At 36.9% G+C, this 26,272-nt stretch overlaps 1 protein-coding gene across 2 annotated transcripts in view; it reads left to right on the top strand.

The window, feature by feature from the left end:
• The window catches only part of VPS13B (vacuolar protein sorting 13 homolog B), an 820,834-nt gene that overhangs the window by 661,465 nt on the left and 133,097 nt on the right, over window positions 1-26,272 (top strand). For both annotated transcript variants that reach the window (XM_030304021.2, XM_032591891.1), the window contains 3 exons: window positions 15,277-15,479; window positions 18,104-18,311; window positions 18,602-18,786. In XM_030304021.2, coding sequence (XP_030159881.1) covers window positions 15,277-15,479; window positions 18,104-18,311; window positions 18,602-18,786 — 596 coding nt within the window. The remainder of the gene's footprint in view (window positions 1-15,276; window positions 15,480-18,103; window positions 18,312-18,601; window positions 18,787-26,272) is intronic.

The following is a 26,272-nucleotide window of genomic DNA, read 5'->3' as shown; positions in this document are numbered from 1 at the left end:
CTTTGAGCTCAACAGAGTTAATGTCAGAGTTTTATAGTTTGAATCTAATACAGAAATACTTAACTGTGTCTTTGATTTTACAGTTTATATAACTATTGTGACCATCTGCAGCAGCTGCACTTTTCACATTATTTGCTGAACCAAATTGAGCACAGTGACAAAAGTAGTCATCTCAGATGTACTATTAAACAGAGAAAGAAAAGGGAGCATTGCCTGGGTACAGTATAGCCATCTGCTGTACAGATGTTATTGTATAGAATGACTTAAGATAAAATAATTGTAGAAAATTTTCATTAAAACCTCAACAATTTGCACTTGTTTATGCGAATCTGCATAACTCCCCAATGAGACAACACACTTGGGGTTTCTTTGGTTCTCACTCACTTTCTCTTTGATCCTTTTTGATGTGCTGACTTTAATAAACACAGTCAAAAACACTGCAAAAACATCATGGAAAAAACTACAAAGGAACAATTATAGCAGCAGAAACTACTCTAATCCCTAACTTACGCAAGCTATTTTTAGTGAAATATTTTTTTTAACACTCTTTATGTGACAATGTTATATAAACAGGGTAAAATGGTCCTTTCCAGATGAGTTTTAATTTAGGAGCTGAAATAGACTTGTAATGCCAGAGGAATCTTATGTTCTAAGTAATATTTAGAGAAACACAATGGGGAATGTGTTATAGTCTGTAAGGTACAAAAAAATATTTGAGTTCATCTAATGATTGTATTTTTTATCATCTAAACCATCCTAAGTTTAGGAGAAGAGTATAGGGAAAGGGAATGATAAAAGCCTGACAGGGGAAAATTAATCTTCTTCCCAAGACATTGATAATAACACTTAAATCGAGAACCACTCTCGTGTTCATTTACTGGCTTTTGCAACAAAATATGTACAAATTATTTACTGAAATGTTTTCATCATTTGAAACAAAATGAAATGGTTAAATATTTTCAACTTAAAAAAAAAAAAAGGAAATCTACAAGTTTTTCTTAGCCTTCTGTCCTATCCTGTGACGCTAAACTATAAGAGTTTCAAGGGACTTGATTTTTTTCTTAATTCTACTCTGCAGATGCTGGTGTAACAGTGACTTAAAATAACCTAACCCATATTTCTGCTGGAGTACTTATGTTCTTCCATATGTCTTTGGTAAAAGGGCCCTAAAGTTCTGATTTTAGTAGATGTAACACTTAGATTTTTTTTTAAGTTGGTATATAATATTGAAAAAAAAATAACAGTGAATCTCATTTAGAGATTATATCTTATTTTCTGAAACATTTTAAGGCTGATAGTATTTCTTTTGCTATCCATTAAATCCGTCCCATTCTACAGTGTGTTCTTTTAAAAAATAATCCCCTTCCCCCTACCTACACACACAACACACAATCTTTTTGCCGTTTGAAGTATGTCATTTTGGAGAAACCATAAGTATATAGCTATAAATTGTGAATGTAGTGCTGCACTTTCCACAGGCCGGGTGGGGAGTGAGCTGCAGACTTTAGCTCCCCTTGTCAGAGTAAATTATGGCTCTATTAGGGCAGCACTCCTTAGATTTTGGCAAACAAGGGTACACAATTCAGGCTGTGAAATAGCTGTCCTTTAGGCTGCCTTGCTCTTGTTCAGGGACACTTGGATTAGCAACTTCCATGTAAATAAGGAAAAGGGAAATAGGGTATGAACAAGCTAGATGGCACAGAGGGTTGGGGGAAGAGCCTAAGTGAGGCCACCGTGGTTTGCATTTTAGTCTGAACTGGGGAAGAGTTGCAAGGATCCTCCTTCCATAGGCACTTAGGGGACTTTTCATCCACAGCAGAAAGCAATGAGTTGAACCCCTTTTGGTCGAAGAGCTGTAGTTCAAATAACTTTCACTACCCCAGTCTCTGCCATCCAGATGTACTGTCTTTGTGTATAAACAAGAGTAGAGAGGAAGAAAGCATAACCACATTATCTTTCACGTACACCAATGCCTCTTCTTTTGTTCACTGAATTCAGGACCAACCAAATGCAAAGAACCTAAAGTTCCTTTTTATGTATTGAAAAGTGAAACCCAGTCATTAATTGATACAAAGTGTAGTTCCAGCTTTTCATTCCATGGTTAACTGGATCTCCTGAGGAAAATCTCTTAAGGCGTTGTCGTAGTGTTGGATGCTGCAGAAATGCAAGTAAGCCTAAGGGGAAATAAAACGTTAAATTAGATATGACTACCTAAAACAATATGTTGCAATAGCAAGCCATTTACAACACCCCAAAGACTTTTGTTACTTTTAGAAAGAAACAGCTTCTCTTTCCAATGCCTGAACAATAAGAAATGAATTCCTTGACAGTGAAAGTCAGAGGACAAACTTAGCTTTCAAGCCACCACTGAGGACTGAAGTAGGAGTACAGCTTGTAGACAGCTATACAAATCACTAACAAACCTTAATGAATATTGGGTGTGGGCATCAGGGTCCTGTCATTTTTGACACTATGTCCCAAGTAGCTTAAACCCAACACTCAAGGAAAGGTGGAGACCTCATTGGGTCTGTAACATCTGGGATTTTATTTGTCATTTTGGCATACCCCGCAAGCGCAAAAGAAAGAGTAAAAGGGGATTATCTTGACAATGAAATGAGTTACTGAATCTTGTGATAATGAAAAGCAGAAGAATTCTAATGCCTTTCTATAGTCCCTGAGGTAGAGGTGCGTTTATAGTTTTGCAGAAGTAAAACGTAGGCAGGCAGAACAGATGGCCTAGAGTCCCTGAAACATGACACCCCTCATCTCAGAACTGAGTACCACTATTAATCCTGGTCAGATTCCCTCTTATTACTTTATAACAAGGTTCAAAGTTGCTACTGATGAACTGGCGTATCCCTCTTGTTTTACTCTTAAATTACCTGTATCGATTACTGATTTTTTTCAACAGTGATATTTTTCTGTATATACTGATGGACTATTGAGACATTCAAAAGAAGTAGAATAGGAAGTTCTAAAAATTGAACAAGAAATAAGTTAGCAAAAGTAAAATTCTCACAGATTTTTTTCAATATAATGTGTCATATTATTTCTCTAATATGGTGGGAAATAAAAACCCTAAATGTATAAGATACTCTCTTGGAGAATAATTCTCTCGTCCTCTTCTTAGAAATCACATGCAGTGGAGAAGAAATCCCACCATACAAATGTTATGTTCCTTGTCAGAATTGTTACCATAATGTATAATTAACTAGAGTTTAGGACAATCATAGGCAATATTAATATTGTTACCTTAGATCTTTTTTTCACACCCTCAAAGAGAGAGGTAAAAAATTAAGCATGTCTTTTGTTTTTTAAAAGAAAAAACCCACTGGGAGATAAATGTTGTTCAGATGTTTACCACGGTTACTTACTCTTTTGTTTAACCAAATTATATTAATGCAGTCTTCTAGGTCTTTCTCTTGGGATACTTAAATTTTTCTGTTTTAAAAGGTGTGTGGGTTTCTTGAAATGTCTTTTAGGTGATTATTGTTCTTCATGTACATTTTTTGTTTTAGTGCTATGTGGTTACTATAGCTGCTTTGGATTCCAGTGGGAAGCCTTTAAAATACATAGGAGAGTAACTTTAGAAATTAAGAAGATAACCACTGGGTTGAATTTCTAATGTGTTAAAAACCATCTAATAAGCAGCCACCTTAGGATGCTGAGCACTGCCATGTGCTGTGGTGTGGTGAACATGATGTACCTGCCCAGCCTTTCGTAGAGGGAGATGAGCTCATCCCAGAGAGATAACCATCTCTGACTTTTTCTTCTGATTCATCATCGACCTGAACTCCATTTGAACCTTGTTAGACAAAAAACAAGCAGAATTCCTGGCCCAAACTATAAAATATAATTAAGCCCTTTTGAAATGATGTGTAAAAGAACATTGCTGTACCCCCACTTATAACCACTACCACCACCACAACCAATAAAGTTAAATCAAGCACTGCCTGTAATGGATTAAAATAATAAATGTTCCTGGATTTCAGTGTTTGAAGTACTTGAAGAAAACAGGCTCCCAGCAACCCGGGTAGCTGAATGCAGGAGAGACATTTATTAATGACGAGTTCAAGGATTTGGCCTGTTTAAGATCATTACTTTGTGTTTACTGTGTGTTACACATCTTTTATATTTTTACGCAGCCCACATGTGTCCACATGCAATAACGAAAGCTTTTTTTCCAACAAAAGAATTGTTAATTGTGTAAATGTGGTTCTCTTGGGGAATGTGAAGTCTTCCTAGGACTCTGCTCCTTCTAATGAGAAATCCAGTACAATTACACTCTTCCAAGTATATCCACCTTCAGTCCTGTCTCGAGCTAAATTGGTCTATTTCTTCTATTGTTTTTAGTTACCAAATTCCAAACTTAATCTAGACAACTAGAAAACCGTTGGCCTTAGGTTATATATTTTACAATTGTGTCCCATTGCAGTGGACTTTTTGTATCTTAAGTACTATAGAAAAAAAATCCTTTTTATTTCTTCTCCAAAGAGTTTTAACAAAGGTACGGTAAAGAATGATTCTCTAGTTTTAGATACATTTTGAGATAACAAAAATGCTATCAGTTGACATAAAGATATCTCACTGCGAAGTGCTTTTAGAGAAGAAAGTTTCCAGTCTTAGCTGGTAATTAAGCCTGGAGATCTTAATAGCTTCTCCTCTGTATCCTAATGATAGCCCCTTATAGGTCACTATTAGGTGAAATGGACAAGAACTGTCACAACCCTCAGTGCTAGGACTGTGGAAAAAGATTAGCATTAATCTCTTTCCCCCACTCCACTGAATCTGTGACAGCATTTACTTTTGCCTGTGGTTACAGCAAATTGCCCTCTCATCCACATAAGCCATGAGTAGGCTATTTGCTAGGAAAGTTTCTGGCAAAGCAACCTCGTCAGTGATGAGTGACTAAGGACACATCTTAGATGTTCTTTTGCTCTCTGGCTGGGCTTCTCTGGACCTGTAGGCTATGTTGGCATAACATACTGAGGCCGTGAAAGACAGCTAAGGACAGGAAAAAGCATTTATTCACAACCCTATTGCCAGTTGGAAAAATGAAATTACTAAGAGCTAACTAATAGCAGTAGTTTTTATAGAGCAACCTGGTGCTGGAAGGAGGCAGACAGAATCTGAATCCTAGCCCTGCTACTTACTGGCAGTTGATCGTGGTAAAAGTTACAACACAGCTCATTTCCAAAACGAAGGCAAAAATACTTAATTCACAGGCCTCTTGAAAGGATTAGGTGAAATAATTAACTCAGAGTACCCTACACATTTCTTGGCACAAATTTATTTAATTCCTCTATAAATGTTGGGGTTTTTTGTATCTTCTTTCCCTTCCTTCTCCCCATACCACAGGAATACTAAAGTCATAGATCATGAAATTATGAAATGTATTAGTTTAAAATTATATTAAAGATCATCCTTTTTTTTTTTTAATGTTTATTTACTTTTAAGAGAGAGAGAGTTCCAGCAGGGGAAGGTCAGGGACAGAGGGAGACAGAGAATCTGAAGCAGGCTCCAGGCTCTGAGCTGTCAGCACAGAGCCTGACACGGGGCTCAAACTCAGGAGCTGTGAGATCATGACCTGAGCTGAAGTTGGATGCTCAACCGACTGAGCCACCCAGGCACCCCAAAGATCATTCTTTTCTTTATCAAGAAGCCTCTTTTCCCTTTTCTCTCATAGACCTCATGATCCAAACACATTGCATTTAGGATTAGATAGCTCACGTAACTGTATCAACTTGATATGACTGTAACCAAAAAGAAAAATTTTCGTACATTCCCGAGCCTGTTTTAGATAGATCCAGGATTTCTTTCGGGCCCTTTGAAATACTGAAAATACCTCATGAACCCCCATTACTATGTGGAACTCCCTCAGAGTCAAAGAACCCTGGGTTGAGGCCCACTGAGCTAGTCCTAACTCCCTCCTTGAGTTAAGGGTGAAAGATTAAGTGATTTGCCCAAGGACATTCTGAGGTGGAATAGGGGCTATACCATGTATCCTGGCTTTCGGTCATCGGTTATACTAGTCTTAAAACACCCGAATTATGCAGTTCAAGACCAATCTCTAAACCATTGTAGTAAATTATTAAGCAAGTCATTTTGCTTTCAACACTGTTTGATTAAGTTTATACCAGTTCTTCCATCCATGCAACTTACTTAAAAAAAAAAAAAATCACAGCAGTTTCCTCATGTAATTAAATTAACCAGCTACTGTATTCCTCTAAGAAACTTTTGAAGTATGTATTTATTGTTGTTCTTTCCTCTGGAAGAAGGTTGTCATATACTTTCCAATATGCACAGTCAGATCTGCCAGTCTGCTGAAGAAAAAAACCAAAACAAAAAACAGAGCCACATAGTCCAATCAAGTTTTATTTTTCTAACAAACTGACACTACTGTGAAAACAGTGAGCATGGCGGCAGGTTGGAGAAGAAGGAAGAGGCAAAGTGTATCATCCATTACTCTTCGGTGTTTTTAGTTTTTTTCTAGAACCTAAGAGTTCTAAAACATTTCTCAAAAAATACTTTTCCCAGACAAAGGGCAAGTATAAATAGCCAATTCAGTAGACAGTTTCACCTTTGATGAGTGATTCCCTTTTTCTTTACGTGCAAGAAAAAAAAAAATCATGTTTCTGCTTCTTGTCATTTTATTATGGCTAAAAGAAGAGGTTTGGGTTAGAGCGGGGGGTGTCAGCTTTTACTCACTGGTGAGTGACTGGGTGAGAGTACCTGGGATTGGAAATCCCACCCAGGAGAAGTTATCAGATGGGATGGGATACATGTTAGCAATGACCAGTTGGGCTCTTTTTTTGGTGGCTAGGCTTTTTAGTAATTTTGAGAGCACCAGCATCCCTTTCAACATAAACATCAGTATCCATGTAGTTCTCTGACAACTTTGTTATGGTTTGATCCATACATTAATCTTACTCTACATTTTAGTTTACTATATTAGTAGGTACAAATATGTAGGCATATTACAAAATAGGAGGTAACTAAGTACAATCTGATCAGCTTACATATTCTGATTAAGGGGGATAAACAAGGGGGTTTTTTCATGGTTAAAATACCCAAATGCCATTTTTACATACTTCAGCATCATTAGTTGAAGGAACTAGAAATGAGAAGTGTCCTAATCATCTCTTTATGCACCATACTTATAAAATCTTTTTCTGGTCATCTAGTTGCTTATGGTCATCTCTTTACGGATCATCTCTTTATAGACCTTTATAAATTTTTTTTCTTCCTCACCTTTTGAGGCACCCTGATGCTTCACTATTATGCAAATTGACCTATAGATGTATCTAACCCATGCTTGCTGATTTTCTAGTAGCCTTAGATTATTTCCAGCTGTATAAAAAAAATACCTGGATATGTTTTGCTAGCACATGTCTTCACTGAGTATTCTTTCTCATGACACACGGAAGCGTTGATTTAGACTGCGTTTTGCATAGTCAGCATGTAAAGAATAGGAGCCTTACCAAGTGTCTAGGAGAGACTGACGACGTAGGGCTGGCAGCATCTTGTAAACATTCTCCCAAACAAGTGGTTTGCATTTATTAGTCTTGTGAAGGAGTATTTGAAAGGTCATGAAACTACTTGTTCCTTGAACTAAGTTTTTACACTCCGTGAAAAGTATGTCAGGATGCAAAGCAAGCAAGATTATTTGTTTATCGTACCAGTTGTTTCTGAAATTACTTCTCAGTGTTGTTACACCTCATTTAGTTTAATTAAATATCTGCCGTGGGTTTGCTAGAGCCGAAATTAAAAATACAAACACAGACTTTTGAAAGAGGCCAATGGAATAATCAGGCAGAAAAGCATGCTGTTGAATGGAAGGAGGTAGAAGAGGTTATACACTGGGTCAAAATGACCTAATCACACAATCGCTCAGTGCAGTGTGGGGTCCTCAAATGGATCCTGGAACAGGAAAAGGACATGAGGGGAGAAATGTGAAATTCAAATAAGCTCTATAAATTAATAGTACTGAGGTTAATTTATTGGCTTTTGATAATTGTACTATAGTTTACATACATTGTTAACTTTAAGGGAAGCTGAGTGAACGAGATCAACTTTGCTAAAAACCTAAAATTATTTCAAAATTAAAGGATTTTAAAAAAGACCTGATAAATGATTAAGTAACTTTAATAATATTCATGCTTTCAAAGTGTAAGTGACCATTTAAAATCTAGACTTTCACAGTATATTTCTTTAATTTTTTTCTACTCTCCATACTGTTTCTGGAAATCCAGGGGAAAAATTAACAGTTCAGAAAATCTAAAGGATAACACATCAAACACCTATAGATTTACCAGCTAGGACAAATGTAAACATTGTGTCCTATTTGCAATGTGTGCACAGATACGTGCACGCACACACACACAGATGAACCGTCACAAAACCATTCAGCCTTTTCCAGTGCCAAGAAGATAGCACTTTATAGTTTTTATATACAATCATTTTGTCTAACAATGCAGTAGTTCTCTAAGAAGAAGAATAGTTAGCATTCCTGAACTCAATTTCTCTAGCCATTTATACCAGATTTAAAATGTATAATTATCCAGTTTACATGAGCTCTGAGTATTCTCTGTGGTCCTGGGATCATGTGTGTGGTGATATATAAGACAAGATTCACTTTATCCCAAGTAAGGTATTTAACATACTTCCTGATGAAAAAACAAAGAGGAGGGGATGATGTCCCATAGGCTGGCTTCTCGCTGAGTGAAAGAAAGGGAAAAGGAAAATTAATAACCCTGTCATGAGTCCCAGGGATTATTTTCATATTTTGTGGTAAAAGTGTAAAGTTTGGCTTAGCATTTATAAATGACCCTTTGTGAAATTCATCACCACTCTTTATTAAGTGATCATCATAATTTCTTATTACTGGTCATTTACGCCAAGATTAAAACCACTTGAACTAACTTGTTTTTCTATTATTTTGTTGTAGCTTTTTAAAAATGTAGCAGGAAATGTTCAAAAGGAAACAGATTCTATTTAAAAAATTTTTTAATGTTTATTTATTTTTGAGAGAGAGAGACAAAGACAGAGTGAGAGCAGGGGAGGGGCAGAAAGAGAGGGACACATGGAATCTGAAGCAGGCTCCAGGCTCTAGGCTCTGAGCTGTCAGCACAGAGCCTGATGTGGGGCTCGAACCCATGAACCGTGAGATCATGACCCAAGCTGAAGTTGGACACTTAAATGATGAGCCACCCAGGCGCCCCCAGAGATTCTATTTTAAACTTAAAAGCTGGTGCTTGTGGATGAACCTTTCTGTGGTACCACAGATCACTGGAACCCCTCATTGAGGAGCAAAACCACAACAAACTGTATAGCCAGTGTAGTGGGCAAATGGGTACATGGGTATGAGTTAAATCAGCTGCATAAGCCTCAGGTATGAACCACACCTCATCTCCTTGTAGGTGTATGGCACAAAAGAGCAGACAAGGGACAGAAGGGACCAGGCAGGGCGCATTTGTGTCTCCAGTCGTGTGTTTTCTTAATGCCTTTAGACAGTGCCTGTTCTGTGTCCTCACTGCCAACATAAGCATCTTAAATTCTCAGCGCCACCTGTGTGTTTAAACAAGTCCATCATCATTGCTGGTAGACCTGATACAGAGGCAAGTACACACTGTAAAAGGATTACAAAGGTGTAAGAATAGAGTGAGGAGTAGACTAGTGAGGAAAAGAATGAAAGGGAAAAGAACAGAATGAAGAGCGACCTATCAAGCAAATACTTGATCAGAGTGAAAGAATTGACAGCACAAAGGAGAATAAAAAGTAAAAAAAAAAAAAAAAAAAAAAAAAAAAAAAAAAAAGATTTGTACGATAATGGGGAAGTGTCCCATGTTTTTCAACAGTTCGCTTGCTTAACAGTCAATACTACAATGTTTTTGGTTGTTTCATCCCCTCTAGTACTTCCTGAGATCTCAGAACGTGAGGCTGTGAAGTTGCTGAGGAAAAATCTGACATGAAAGAAAGTTGCAAATTATTTATTTTACCTTTGTATAGCCAGTATACAGTAGATAACCAGTGAATGTTTGTTGAATAATGAAAGCATGCATGCATAAATATCAAGGTGGAGGTGACCCTGTATATCCAAAAACCTTACAAGTAGATAGAAGCATGGGAGTAACACTTGCTTAAGAAATTAGGCGTGGTTTTTAATACTGTCATAAGAAATTGTTCGTAAAACCGTAAGAGTAGAGAAATTCACTGGAATAAGAGATTGAGGGTGGGAGGAAAAATAGAAGACCGTGGATTACCCTTGGCAATCCCTTTAGTTAGAGAATGTATATCAGTTGGGATGCTCTGAGTTATAAGTGACAGAAAACCCAACCTAAGCTGATTTCAGCAGTCTCAAAGGTGAAAAGTTTGGGCCCAGTGCTGTCCTTAGTCATGGCAGAGTCCATTAGATCTCCCTTCTGTGTTACACAGCTGCAGCCTCAGACCCCACACGGTGGCTGCCAGCAGCTCAGGCACCTTCGTTTTGTTAACTTCAAAACCAGGGAGCAAGAGGAAAGGTTACTTTCCTGAAAGTATTATTAGTGTATCTCATTGATTTTCATTGAAATCCATGCTCAGCCCTGAGCCAAATCAAACTCCAGAGAGTATCAAACATGAAAATCAAAAAGTATGGCAAGTTTCCAGCTCTACTAGCCTACATTCTGGAAAAGCAGTCCTAGATTCTGCTATTGCTGAACTAAAGCTACACCTGCCTCAACTGCAAGGTCTCTGTATCTCAGGCACATGGTCACCTCCCGCCTCCTCACTGCTCACCTGAGTCTGACTGGCTTTCTTTCCCCTTATTGCAGGCTCCCAAACATTGGCCTGACCATTGGCTTCCGACTTCTGGGCCATTTTCCTGAGGTTACAGTCCCTACCTTTATCTCTGTTCTCCCGAGAATTCTAAGTATCCTATTCTCCCTACCCAAGCAAAAAAGAATAGGATTTGTAGGACAGCAGTGAGGTGTTCATGTGTTTAAGCTGTCAACATTTCGATATTCGTTTGTAATAATTCAAGTTCAGAATTTTTCTCACATCCTTCCTCACCCCAGTCAATAAATACTTCTAATCGTATAACTTAGGGGAATTAAGAAGAACCTTCCATCAATCCTACTTAAGTTCTTCTTTGAGAAGAGATAGGCACTTTCTGAGGAATATACATAAGATATGATGATGCAGATTTTGTCATCCCAGTACTAGATATTTTAGGCAAAACCTCAGCAACTAATTTAGACAGTACAATAGCAGTATTTTGAAGTAGTTCCTACATAGTAGAAATATCTAGTAAGATCCAAATTCTGTTTAAATTAAGTTCTACAGAGATTTTTATCATATGCTTAAATATACCTGTGTATAAGTGAAAGCTGTTATAGAGTGAGAAAAGTAATCTCATTAATCTATACACGCCAGACAAAATGTCAAGCCCATTCTTAACGAGACTCCTAGAGATAAATATTAGCCCTTTCTTTTGATAGTCTTTTCTTTGATAATTACCTTTGCTCCCATGAAGTTGTCCTTTATGTCTGTCTTAGTTCTTTTTCTTTGATTTTGACCACGTCAAAGTGATATTTTAGGAATGATTAGAAATAACATATTAGAAGAGGTACTTGGCAGGTTTTTCACTCTCGTAGGAAGAGATATAAATAAGAAAAGGAAGAAGGCTAGAAACCACTCTGTGGTGCTGGATTAGAACCAGAGGTATCAATGTGAATTCATGATTTTTAATATATTTTCTGGTGGATAGATAGATACAGAAAAATATAGATGTGTGTGTAAACATGGCTGATACACACACACACACACACACACACACACACACACACACACATGCTTCTTAGCCCTCTCTGCTCAGACAGCCTGGAAGCAGTGACACCCTAGTAGCAATGAGCATACCTACCCCCCAGATTTTGTTTTCTAGATACCATTCTTCAGCAAAAGAAACCCAGGCTCTTTGGAGAAATGGAGGTTGCCAGAGATGAGATAGGAAAAATACAAGATAAGCCTAAAACAACATAGATGGCCAGAAAATTTAAAAGTTCTCAAAAAATGATGGAAGTGTATCAAAAGGACACAGGACCCAACTTGAAGGAGTTCTCAATGCCCAAAGCTGGTTCAATTTAGGCAACAAAGTAAATGATAGTATTAGATTATAACTCATAACATAAAATAAATACCTATGAGTCCATACGCATACAAATAAATAATTGAATTAATAAATGGGGTAGAAGGGACAGTTCTTTTTACCACAGAATGCTAATTAAGAAATGTAGAAGAATAAGAAAAATTGGAAATCAACATTATCACATACCACAGTAATAATCATTGCATGTAAGAGCCATCAATGGATGCTAAAACATGAGTGGGTAAAAGTTTGATGTAAAAGAGGATACATTCATGGTCTTCCTGTATCTCCCCAAGATATTTGTTATTTTCAAATGGAAAAATAGCAACATTACAGTGACAAAACCTGGCAGACACCACTTTAGCCATGTGATCAGAGTTAATATTGCCAATAGTAAAACATCAACATCACTCCAATATGTTACACTGAGAAGGGCATCACTTCTCTGGGATTCTTGCCAAAAACATAACTTAATTCTAATGAGAAAACATCACATAAACTCAAATTGAGAGACATTCTGCAAGTAATTGGCCTGGGCTATTCAAGAGCATCAGGGTCATTAAAGACAAAGAAGGCTGGAGGATCGGTCACAGATTAAAGGAGACTAAGGAGACTTGGCAGCTAAATTCAGTGGGGATCTTAGTTGGCATCCTGAGCCATAAAAAGGACATTAGTGAGGAAAATGGGAAAATTTACATAAGATCTGTAGATTACTTAATAGTATGATATCAGTGTTCATTTCCTGATTTCAGTATTTCTGCTATGGTTACACAGCTAGATGAGGAGTATATGGGAACTCTATATTTTTTGCAACTTTTAGGTGATTCTAACATCACTTCAAAATAAAAAGTTTTGTGTGATTTCTTTTAGAGGAGGGGGACTTAGAATGGATGGTTTTTTTTTTTTTTTAATGTTTATTTATTTTTGAGAGAGAGAGAGACAGAGTATGAGCAGGGGAGGTGCAGAGAGAGAAGGAGACACAGAATCCGAAGCAAGCTCCAGGCTCTGAGCTGTCAGCACAGAGCCCGACACAGGGCTTGAACTCACAAACTGTGAGATCATGACCTGAGCCAAAGTTGGACACCCAAGTGAGTGAGCCACCCAGGCGCCCCCTGGAATGGATGGCTTCTAAGGCTTCCTCCACTCGGCCTTATTATTCTAGGACACAGTGATGCAAAATGAAGAATGGCAGAAATTTCGGCACTTTTCTGTTTTGTCTGTCAATTAAGAAATATGTTGAGACAGATGAAAGTAGGATCAGGTTGTAAACTGACAACTCAGTTCGGTGGGATATATCCTGAAGAGCTACTGTTGTTCCCAGCACTATACTGAGTACGATGGTCTTTGCCTCCGGGATGGTCAGTGTACCAGAGCTTGAATATGATGTGGTCTTCCCTGTTAATCACTTAGCTTACCAAAGTCTCTCTTCCTAGATGTTTTAAAATAATGGAGATGGATTAGAATGATATAGAAAGTAAGTCTTGAGATAAGAGAACAAGAGCCCCCAAAGTGGACCCTGAGATTTTTTTAATCTGGGGGTCTGACAAGGCAATGAGAAGCATTCAATAAGATAAGCAACTTAGAAGGCCTTTGGAATTAAACATTTTGTGTATGAGGAACCAATAGAATATTCACATTAAGATTACTGTGAGATAATTGGGTATTTCACTCTAGGGCAGAATGGAGATACATACATTTGGGAATAAAGAGAAATGTAATTCTGGCATTCCCTGAATACTATTTGCCAGATGATTGTACTGAATCAAGCCTATACTTTCATAATCCCGTTATGACAGATTTCTCAGTAATAAATTGGTATGTTTCATTTAGCAGATATTTACTGTTAAGAAGTAAATATTTCAGCAAATGTCAGGAAGTTACGACATGAGTTCTAAACTCCCATCAATGGAGATGATTTTTGGTTCTTGGGTATTTGGGGGCCTGTTTCTTTTTTCTTTTTTTTTTTTTTTTAATTTTCTGTGTCATTTTTTCTTTAAGTGAGGTATAGCAGTGAATCAAGAAAATTGTGTCAATGAAATGGAAGTCTTAGTGCCAGAATATAGTGGAAAAATTTAAGAAATTGATTTTTACCATCCTAATTGTTAACAAAAGTCTTAGCCCTAACTTATGTGGGTGTGATGTCTTCCATGGAAGATTAGAAGTTCTGTATCTTATTTCTGCAGTAGGAGCATACAACCTATATGAAGTTTTCAAGTCTCCACAGAATTGGAAAGTCAATGTGGGCACTGTACTTTGAAACGTGTATACTGTGGGCCGAAGGTGTTTTTTAATCTTTCATCTCTTTTAAGGATCAAATATCATTAGAAAAATAAGCCATGGGCATTACAAACGTGGTCTGGTGAAATTCAATATTCACAATGACAATTCAGAATATGAGCTCCTTGGGGGAAAGTTAACCCACCACTCTAACTTTGCATCCAAATATCTTAAAGTGTGCCATTGGTTTTATGAAAAGGTTTTGATCTACACTTCTAGTTTAAGTTCAAAAGAAAACCTACATTTTAAAGTGTATTCTTTTTCTGAGTCTATTGACTTTGAACTATAGCATATAGTTTTTCTCATAAATCTAACCTGCCACTATCTGTTTTTAAGACTTTGTAAACTTCAAGTGGTTATGATGTGTGAAGTTTGGATTAAACTAAAATTTTTAGAAAACACATGTTATATATTTTGATTGTTTTGAATTTTAACATGGGCCAGTCAAAAGCTTGAGTGTCTAGCAAAGTAATATACTATACTCTATTACTATAAGAAATCACAGAAAATTGCCCTTTCCCATCGTGTTAACAATAGACCAATGAAGCAGCTGTTCTTATTCTTAATGTAGTTGTTTGAAAAACTTGAACAATTTAATGAAAATGTCTCTACTCATAAAACTTAAAATGCTCACACATGGAAAAAGTCATAATGTTTTGGCAAATATCTCTTTGTTAGGAATGTGAATGAGGTATACCTGCTTCATAACTAGAATTCTGTATAAGTGGTATAAAAATGTGGGGATAGGCCAACTGAAAAAGAAGACTTTGACAAAGGATGAAGGAAAGCTCTTTAAAAATGTAGATAGTTCTTGCTCAAACATATTTTTTGACAAGGAATAATTAAAATATGTACCCCTCTCTTGTTTTCTCTAGGTGTAATTCTTGGGTCATCATTTCTACTCAGCATAAATGATTTTCTGCTTAAAACAAGTCTCAGAGAAAGAAATCGGATTCTGATAGGACCATGCTGTGCTACTGTCAATCTGGAAGCTAAATGGTGTAAACACAGTGGCAATCCAGGCCCAGAACAGTCCACACCAAAAATATCCATTGATTTAAGAGGAGGTCTGCTACAGGTCTGTGGGGTTGGCCACATTTTTCTCCTAAGTTTTCAACTAGCCTTTGTTCATTTGTTTTGTTTTTGTTTTTGTTTTGAGAGAGAACGTGTGTAAGTGGGGGAAAGGGGAAGAGGGAGAGAGAGTCTTAAGCAAGCCCTGTGCAGGGGTAGATCTTAGAACCGTGAGGTCATGACCTGAGCCAGAATTAAGAGTTGGACGCTTAACAGACTGAGCCAACAGTCTGGGCCAACCAGACTGGGGCATCCCCCAGTCCCCAGGCGTCCCCACCTTTGTTCATTTTTTTAACTGTTACACTAAATTTTGGTATGGTGAAGAAGAGTATTATCAGACTGATTTCTCATTAAGGTTTTTTAACAGCTTTATTGAGATACAACTCACATACCATACAATTCACCTAATTAGAGTGTATGATTCAGTGGTTTTCTAGCATATTCCCAAAGGTGTGTGATCATCACTACAATCCATGGTAAAACATTTTCACACACACACACCCTCGCAACCCTGTACCCATTAGCATTCATTCCCCATTACCCTCTAATCTCCTCTCTAGGTCTAGACTACTAATCCATTTTCTGTGTCTACGTATCTGACTGTTCTAGACAATTCATGTAAGTGGAGTCAGACAATATGTGATCTTTTTTGACTGGCTTCTTTCATTTAGCATAGTGTTTTCAAGGTTCATCCATATCGTAGCAGGTACCAGTACTCCATTCCTTTTTATGGACCAAATAACATTCCATTTTATGGACATACCACATTTTATTTATCCATTCATCAGCTGATGGATATTTGGGTTCTTTCCACTTCAGGCTATTATTATGAATGATGCTGCTAGGAACATTTGTGTACAAGTTTTTGTGTGAACATACGTTTTCATTTCTGTTGGATATGTTACTAGGAGTAGAATTGCTGGGCCATTAAACTTTTTCTGATTATAGACTTTTCTAATTACAAAAGAGTCAACTTGTTTCCAGCACAGTGTCATCAGCAATATGTAAGAACCATTTGCTAATCAGGTTCCTTAGATATTATAAACACCTGATGGTTAATACTTGACATACATTCAATTGCAGTTTTTTAAGCATTTGATTTACAGCCACGTATGGCCTGTGTGAGGGTATTCAACTCATTCCTTGGTAACTTTCTATTTGGTTAGATGTGAATGTATTCTTTATACGATTTCATGTCCCCCAAGTTTGACATAAATCCAAATATCTTGAGAAATCCATAATTACAGAAAATGGAAATGACTAATTTGTTAATAATGGAGACATATTATATATGAACTTCTTGTTTTCATCTAAAAGTTGTATTGCCTCAACTCTTTCACCAGTTTTCTTACTGACATGGAGCTAGATGTGGAAAGATCCTAATAAGTTTTTGCTTAGTATTGCTCTGGAGATTTTGGGCATCCATCAGAAACCTTCATGTATTTAACAATAAGCATATATTAACATAAGTTAATAACAATATTAACTATATTGTCATTTTCCCAAGACAGCAAAGTAACTCCACATTAAAATCAACAATAAGACAAAAATATAGTATATCATCTCTACATTAGAAAGTCGCTCTCTCAACAATTTAAAGCCTAGAGTGTAGTGTTCAGTTCCCCAGCTCGACTTTCCACTTATTTCTATTTTTCAGTATCCAATAAAACTAACATTGATGAGAACAAAAGTAGACTTAATATCATATCTCTTGCCTTCATTTCTGATGCCTTAATTCCAGAAAGCAGGACCTAAACTTAGGAAACTTACCCACAGGTATAGGGTTATTTTTTTCCTACTTTATATATTTTTTCATGTTAAACTGGTTCTCTTAGAAATAATGGTTGTATTGCCTTTATCTAATATCTTCAGAAAAATAGAACAGTGTTGACATTTTGAGTCCTCTGACATTAATCACTGCTACCCACTGGTCACACTTCTGTTATATACTAATACTCTTCACATGCAGAAAAAGAGAATTTCATCCTCTTTATTACAGGAAACACCAAGGCCTTTGTTCTAAAACTCTACTGTACCTCCTATATGGTTAATTCTCAGGGGTTGTGGAATACTATATGTTGGCACATTCTCACTAAACACAGAAGTTGGGAGGCTTCTGAGTTCAGGTGCACTGAGCACCTTCCCTCTCTTTTTCTCTGACAAGTAAAACTGCAAAGAAAGGAACCCTCTAATTAAGATGTGTTTATTTAATCTCATGACAAAATGTAGGAAGCTATTCCACAAGGTTTTTATTATTACTTTATTAACATTTCGGCCTAGATCTTCAGTGCCTTCTCTCGGACCGCAATAGATCTTGTTTTCTCTCTTAGCTAAGTTAGCTCATAAAAATGACCTTGCATTAACATAATTTCTTTGGTAATTCAGCATTGAAAATTGATGGATATTCACACAATATATGATGTAATTGATTTCTTGTTTTTATATATTTACTCAGGTAATAGAATTTCATCCTGTAGGTCAATGACTTCTTAGAAATTATAGTTTAGTTATTGTCAATAATTAAATTGAGCATAATGACATCCCGCATTAATTCAAGTATGATTGTGCCTAATTATCCTCATGAAATGTTTGTATTTAAAAGCCACTAATTTTTTCATATGATTTTTAAAGGTTTTCTGGGGTCAAGAACATTTGAATTGTTTAGTTCTTCTACATGAATTACTCAACGGATACCTTCACGAGGAGCAAAATATTGCAGTGCACGTTCCTGAAGCAGTGCCACAAATGCCCTCTCCTATAGAAAAGAACCAGATGTTTAAAAGTGAACAGAGTTCAGATGACCTACGGACAGGCCTATTTCAGTATATACGAGATGCTGGTAAGTAGCAACAGCTTCATTATGAGGGAGAGTTTTTAACTGCACATTCACTGAGTAACACATCAAGATCACTGGAAAAGTACATTAATACCTGCAGTACAAGAATAGTACATTACCACTCATTCTCTTAAGGGAAAATTCGTAATTTGTTCCTGTCTCAAACCACATAAAAATGTAAAACTGATCAACCAGCCTTTTATATTCTTGTATCTTCCTAATTTTCTCTTTCTGTAAGAAATCCACATGTTCCCTTCCAAAAGCATACAAATAATTATCTTTTCACTTAACAGAACCTTTAAAAATGCCTGGTGTCTATGAAGTCTTGTTTTACAATGAAACCGAAGATAGCCCAGGGATGATGTTATGGAGATATCCGGAACCTAGAGTGCTCACCCTTGTACGGATAACTCCCGTGCCCTTCAACACCACAGAGGATCCAGATATTAGCACAGCAGACCTTGGCGATATGCTACAGGTAGGTTGTGACTATTCATTTTTAAATAAAAGCAGTGGAAAAGTACTGATTAGGTACTAGGAAAAAAAGATTAGAGCATACCTATTTTTTCTATCGGTAGCATCAGGGAAATACACAATATATGTATGTATGTACGTATGTACATACATATACACACACATATATATGTACACACATAGATTTAGAAATTTTATAAATTTTAAAATAGGGAATAATGTAATTCAGATTTATGATACATGCCAATTTTGGGAGCTCTCAATTCCACTTTTAGCCCTTTTGTAGGTAGGTTATGTTACATAGTCGAACTGTAACAGGACAGGTGTCATTCAGTTCAACACACATTTTTTAAATACCTACTGTGTGCTCACAGTCTTAAGCATTTCTAGAACTGCTTTATGAAATAAAATATGTCCACATAAGGCCAGAATGGATGACTCAGTTTTCATCTTCATTTCCAGAGCTAGTCTTAGGTTTCAGGTAGGCTGGTAGGAAAACCGTCTAACCAGTGATCCTATTCCATATGATTTTGTGAAAATTTGTTGCTTGTCAGTTCTCTAAGTTTAATATAAATGTCACTGTGGATATCACTACATTATCATTCTACTTATTAGTATCCTACAGATCTGCATTTCTCCAAAAATTTGTTTTCCTCTTAGTTTTCCACCTGTTACTAGATCACACAACCATCTACTCAGAGCAGTGAGTCTCTCTATTTCCTTCACTCCCCACATCTAATTCATCAACAAGTCCTTTCAGTTCTGCCTGCAAAATAGGTCCCTATTCCATCTACTTCTCTTTTTACTGGTACAACTCTAGTCCAGGCTACCACCTTTCTGTTCCCTGCTACAGTAGCTTCCTAATTGGTCTCAATGATTCCATTCTTGACTCCCTGTAATTCATTTTCCATACAGCAGCTAAAGTGATCTTTTTAAAATGTAGATCAGGTCACATCAGTCCCCTAAACCTGTTGGTGCCTTCCTCTACTTCTTAGAACAAAATTGAACCATCTTGCTATAACCTGTAAGGATCTCTGATCTGTGCCCTGTCCACCTCTCTGACTTGGTCTCATACCAGGCTCCCCATTTCTCACTGTGCTCCAGCCATACTGGCCTCTTTTTTCTCTTTGAGCATACCACCTGAGAGTCATTTCTGTTGCTCTGTTCCCCAACTTTGTTAGTCAGGTACCAGCTCAAATGTCTTATTGTGGCTGGTTCACACTTCTTTATTCTAAATTACATTACCTTGTTTTACTTTCCTCATAGCTCTTACTGCTATTTAGAATTATTGTATGCATTTATTTATTTACTTGCTCATGGTCTTTCTCTCTCCACCATTAGAAAATAAGCTTCTTGTATTTCTTCATCACTTTTATCCAGCCCTTGGTACACAGAGATATTCACCAATTTTTTTTAATGACTACTCTATACTTAACAAATAGGAAAAATTCAAGATTGATTATTAACATGATGGCATGTTAGCGTATTAACATTAACATATGCTTGTTTAATTCTTGTTTAAATTCCTGATTATAATATATTTAGTCAGATATTCATCTTCTGATTTGGTAACAATAAAATGTGTTATCGTTTTGTCAAGTGAACTTGAGTGTTCAGAACTATCTGATTTGCTAAGATGTCAACAGTCTCTACTTTGACTTTTTTTCTTATGATGAGAATTTTTAAAATCTCTCTTAGCAACTCTACTTTGATTCTTTAAATTCTTAAATTTGTTTCCTCTCCTATTAAGATCATATTCATGATTATCTTCTCTACCAGCATTCTTGGATTATTTTTGCTAAGTAAAATAGCAATATCTTTTTTTTATAATTTTTTTAATGTTTATTTATTTCTGAGACCAAGAGAGACAAAGCATGACCAGGGCGGGGTTGGGGGGCCCAGAGAGAGAATGAGACACAGAATCCAAAGCAGGCTCCAGGCTCTGAGCTGTCAGCACAGAGCCCAATGCAGGGCTCGAACCCGTGGACCGTGAGATCATGACCTGAGCCGAAGTCACACACTGAACCAACTGAGCCACCCAGGCACCCCCAATAGCAATATCTTTGAATACTCCTGTCTTATGAGAATCATCCAGATGCAGAACATCTTTAGTATTTTCAATCAAAATGAAAAGTTTTGCATCATGTAAGTGCTTCTCTCTAACTGCTTTTAGGGTTCATAGTTATAACTACATGTTAATACATTAACTATTGGTGGTAGTATTGTGCCAGTTGTATTGCATAAGGCATGTGAGATAGTAAGTACATTCACCGATGACATGTTCCTTATCTTCGCACTGACAGTAGAGAGGCATTATGGTTCAGAGGATGAACTCTAGCCAGAATGCCTGGGTTCAAATTCTGACGCTGCCACTTGCACACTATGTCACCTTCGACAAGTAACTTAATCCCTCAGCCTCAGGTTTTTTGTTTTGCTTTCTTTCCATCAATAAAATGAGGCTATTGGTAATGTGATGATTAGAGGAATTAATGTTTGAAAGACACATAGAATAATGCCTGACACATAGTGTGTGCTATTTAAGTGTGAATACTACTAATTACTACCATGATGATAATTGTCAAAAGTTTGTTTTTTTTTTTAATCAGGTATAAGCATAGGCTAGACCAAGCTAGACCAAAGCGAGTAGGGGCTGATGATTTTGCAGTCAGCTGGCATAGTCCAGAAGATCTGGGATAGTTCCAGGGTCTAGACAGTGGACTTGTTACATAAGCAAAGCAATGCACGAAGGAAGCCTGGCAGGTTGCAACAAGCAAAGAGTTGGTATCAGAGGGTTCCTGCCATATTTCACATCTTGTTGGAGAGACGGGAACTGAGATGTGGTCAGAGTGCAAAGACGAGGATGCTGGTCTAAGAACCAAGAGAGGGTTGACCTACTATAAGTTGAAAGGGAGAGTTTGATCCCAACAGTAAGAAGGAATGTGTAGAATTTGATAACTGGGATAGAAGAATAAAGCAGGACTGGCAGAAGGTTGCCATACTGCTGCCATGCTGGTCTGATCCTTATGTTCGCCTGACTAGGAGCAGAATTTGCCCAAAGGGTTGGGGTAAGCCTCATTTGTAGAAATACCTCTTGGGGTTGCAATCTTAGAACTATACAAACTATTTTGTTTCTTTGGAGCTTCTGTTGAGAATAGAAAATATGTTGCATGAATCATAGCTTTGATTCAATATGACAGCTTTTTCCCTGAGCACTTGCGGTGCCAGACCTTGGGCTTGCTCCTGGGGATACAGCTCTTCGACTGAACACTGAAATTAATGTTATTTACCTTTCAGAGATATTGCAAGAATTGAATGAAATTTTATAGCTAAAACAAATAAATGCCTTACACATAGTGAGCCTTCAACAAATGTTAATTTCTTTCCCTCCATTCCTCCCTCATAAGCAAATGCCTAGACCACTAAAAGAACCTTCTAAATAGAATTCCAGCCTTCAGTCTTTCTTCCTTCATGGAATCCTACTAAGTTCTTAAAGGAACAAGTGGATTATATCACTTCTTTGAGAAAACCTTTCAGTGATTCAGTCTCCCTAGTAGACTGACCTTGAGGGCCCTGCATAACCTCCCTAGTCCCCACCCAGCTTTAGCTTTCACTCCATTACACGTGATCTACCTTCTAGTCAGACATCTATTCAGCATTTACCAAACCTATCTGTGACAGCCTGACTTCCATACCACTTCCTTCACTTGAATCTCCCTTGTCTCCTTGAAATCCTACCTATACTTCCAAACACCCGCTGTGCCCTCTACTCCTTGAAGCCTTGCCTGGAAACCATCTCCAAACATAGTACCCTCTTCCTCTGTAGTCCTGTGACACTCCATACCACCACTTTTATGCTATTTCTCACCTTATCCTTCACATTTTAACTATGTGTTCATATCTTGTCTCGTAAATTGTAGTTTCCAATGGCAGTGATCATATCAAATTTGTCATTATGTCCCTTATAGTATCTACTGCAGTGGAGATGCATCAAATGGATGCGTGAATGTCCATGTTCCTATTTTGTATTGCTCAAAAATATTACATTGTTTGTCATTATTTTATGGAGCTGTTGAATGAGTTTGGGTTTTACAAACTGAATTATGTCAAGATGCATTGTGTTATGCTTCAGTGGTATTATCTACGGTAAACACACAGTCTAATGTCATTATGTTACATAGGCTCTTGGTGAGATCACTGAATATACTGCCAAGCCCACTGCCCCCTGGACAGAGGCTAGTTCTTAAATATAAAGATAAGTTAATCTCTTTGGTTTTAAGCCTAAAAACAGAAATCAAATTTGGTTGACTTTTTCCTTGAGGATCGTTTAGTTCATAAAAAACTGACCTTATAAAGTTCACTTAGATAGAACCCTCAGATATGTCCATTTGTGTATGTTTCCATGATTGATAATGGGATTTATAAACAGGCTCCCCATATGAGTTTATGGAATTTATTTTGTAATTGTAATGAAAAATATGGAAAACATGTTTATAGTATTAAATCAAACGAACCATAGGTTCTGAATAAAGACCCTGAAATTAATGTTCACAGAAAGCAAAGGGAGCTTATTTTCTGGTCAGTTCATAGTTTTTATCATGTGAAATTTTAAGTATTAGTAGTATACTTAGGTATCAATAAAATTACAACCTGTAGGGTAGAGTAATGCCATCAACCTAGAAGGAATTTTGTATCATCTTAAATGAGGTTAAATATCAGAATTTCTGGCACTATGTATTCTAAGTTTTCCTTTCCTCGTCCTATTGTTTTCACTGCCTAGTTGGGATTCAATTTTGGAAATACAGATATACCCAGATTGTAAAATTTTAATCCGTTTTTGGAGTAAAATTGACAATGGATGTTTTCATTCTCACACAGATCTGTCATGGTGCTTATTCTCTTCTCTTGGTAATGCATTCTGTTTCATATTTATTTTCACTTATGTGTTGCACTAAATTTTTAGGTGTATTCATTTGGTATGTGAGAATAGGCCAAACTAAATATCATCTTTCTTTGAAGATTTTAAGAGTAAAAGCTTGAGCATTACAATTCAAGACAAACACTAAGGGGATTGAGATCACTGAAGCAATTTACACAGATGGGAAGTAAAGTGAAAGAAGTAAAATGGTGGAAGTTAAGTTCTGTATTGAGTACAATGCAGACTAAAAGGAAAGATGTAAAGGCTAAAGTTGGGAGTTCCTTTAATGCAAGAAACATCTATGGTGTACATCAGATTCCTGGTGTGCAAGTCAGAGGAGAAAGAAAGAAAATGTTTAAATAGCTTGAGGAAAAGTTAACACAGGTTCACAAAACTTTACACTAGAAGAATTCAATACTTAGATTCAAATCTATACCTTCAGAAAATATGAATGTAGTATGGAGCTCCCTCAAAAAACTAAAACTAGAACTACCCTACGACCCAGCAATTGCACTACTAGGCATTTATCCATGGGATACAGGTGTCCTGTTTTGAAGGGACACATGCACCCCCATGTTTATAGCAGCACTATCAACAATAGCCAAAGGATGGTAAGAGCCCAAATGTCCATCGATGGATGAATGGATAAAGACAATGTGGTATATATATACAATGGAGTATCACTCAGCAATCAAAAAGAATGAAATCTTGCCATTTGCAACTACGTGGATGGAACTGGAGGGTATTATGCTAAGTGAAATTAGAAGAAGACAAAAATCATATGACTTCACTCATATGAGGACTTTAAGAGACAAAACAGATGAACATAAGGGAAGGGAAACACAAATAATATAAAAAGGGGGAGGGGGACAAAACAGATTCGAGACTCATAAATATGGAGAACAAACTGAGGGTTACTGGAGGGGTTGTGGGAGGGGGGATGGGCTAGATGGGTAGGGGGCACTAAGGAATCTACTCCTGAAATCATTGTTGCACTATGCTAACTAATTTGGATGTAAATTTTAAAAAATAAAAAATAAAATTAAAAATAAATAAATAAGAAAAAGAAAAAAATGAATATAATTAAGAAATGACAAGATAAACATCTCTGTTACTTGTATTTCCAACCTCATAGCATTTCTCACCCACAAATACTTATTTAATGTCCCCTTAATATAGCGTAGGTTACTACAGGGTATATAGACAGTGAGGATATAAAGAGATAAATCTGTCCCTGCTCATACAGGGTTTATCATCTACTTGAAAATAGAGGGCATAATTGCACATGCAAACACATAAGGTGGAATAGTTGAATAAAAAGGTAAGCCCGCACATTCATATAGGAGGAATCATATAACTTGGGGAATTCTGGCATCTGAAAAGTAAATTGAATTAACGGGGACAAAAAGAATTAATTTGTTACTAAAGCTGTATGATTTCATAGCACTTTCTCAGTAAAAAGGCATTTTCAAGCATCAGAATTTAGTGCAGAATTCTTCCATGAAAAAAACATGACTAGAGTCCATAAACGATATCTTCACAAGGATAACAGAAAGAAAAAAGACAAAAGCAAGCTGTGTCATTTGTTTATTTCTGGTGGAGAAGAAGAAAAGCAAGCCAAAGAAATCAGTGCACTCACATCCAATTCGCTTTTGTTTATTCAGTTCAAAAGTCATGGAAATTAGTTTTTAAAGTAACGCTAATATGATTATAAAAATCAAAGTGAAACCACATTGGAAGAATAATGAAAAAATTGCATACTTGGAAACCAAGGAGAGAATCGAAATGGTTGAGATCTGGGTTATTTTTGCTCCAATGTGTTATGATCATTTATCTTTTACACCCAGAAATGTGTTAGGTGCTTTGCGTAATAACCTCCTTAAATCTCATTCTATTCTGTGAGGTGCACATTATCCCCATTTTATAACTGGGGAAACTGAGGCCAAGAAAAATTAACTGGACTTCAATTCTAAGACTTAAAATGGGAGAGCCAGAATTCTATCCCAGGTCTTTCTGACTCCAAAACCCATGTTTTTTGCCCTGTTTGTAAAACATGGGGATAATAATTTTGTAGATGATACATTCTGGTGATAGCGAGTGAGCTACTCTGTTGAGAAATGTGGAAAGAAGGAAAGTAAAATTATCCTTTTACTTCAAACTATTAAATCGTGACTCAGACCCAAAATGTGCAAAATAACCTTAAATAAACAAAAGGGCTCCTAGACACACAAGATGGATTGCATATTAAGATATCTAAAGGAAGAATGTTTCCTTCAGAAGGAAAACTGGTCAGCTGTAGAAGCCTAGGAGGGTCACAGAAGCATTTGTTGGCAGATCTGGCAGCATCCAAAGAAATGGTGCCCAAGCGTCTGGTTCACCTGGTAGCTAAATCCCCTTTATGGAGATGAATGTATCAGCTGTCAGATCTCTGTGTCTAACATTCAAATCATCTAACCACCCAAATAACCTTCTAAAACTTTGGCTCCCAGAGCAATCTGTCTACAGAGAGAGTATCATACATTGCTCAGGCCAGCATCAATATCCAGGCTGCTTGGCAGTTATACATCTCATGGTA

The sequence above is a fragment of the Lynx canadensis genome, chromosome F2 (genome assembly GCF_007474595.2).
Source record: "Lynx canadensis isolate LIC74 chromosome F2, mLynCan4.pri.v2, whole genome shotgun sequence".
In the NCBI taxonomy this organism is placed as follows: Eukaryota; Metazoa; Chordata; class Mammalia; order Carnivora; family Felidae; genus Lynx; species Lynx canadensis.
This window is presented reverse-complemented; position numbering and strand designations above follow the sequence as displayed.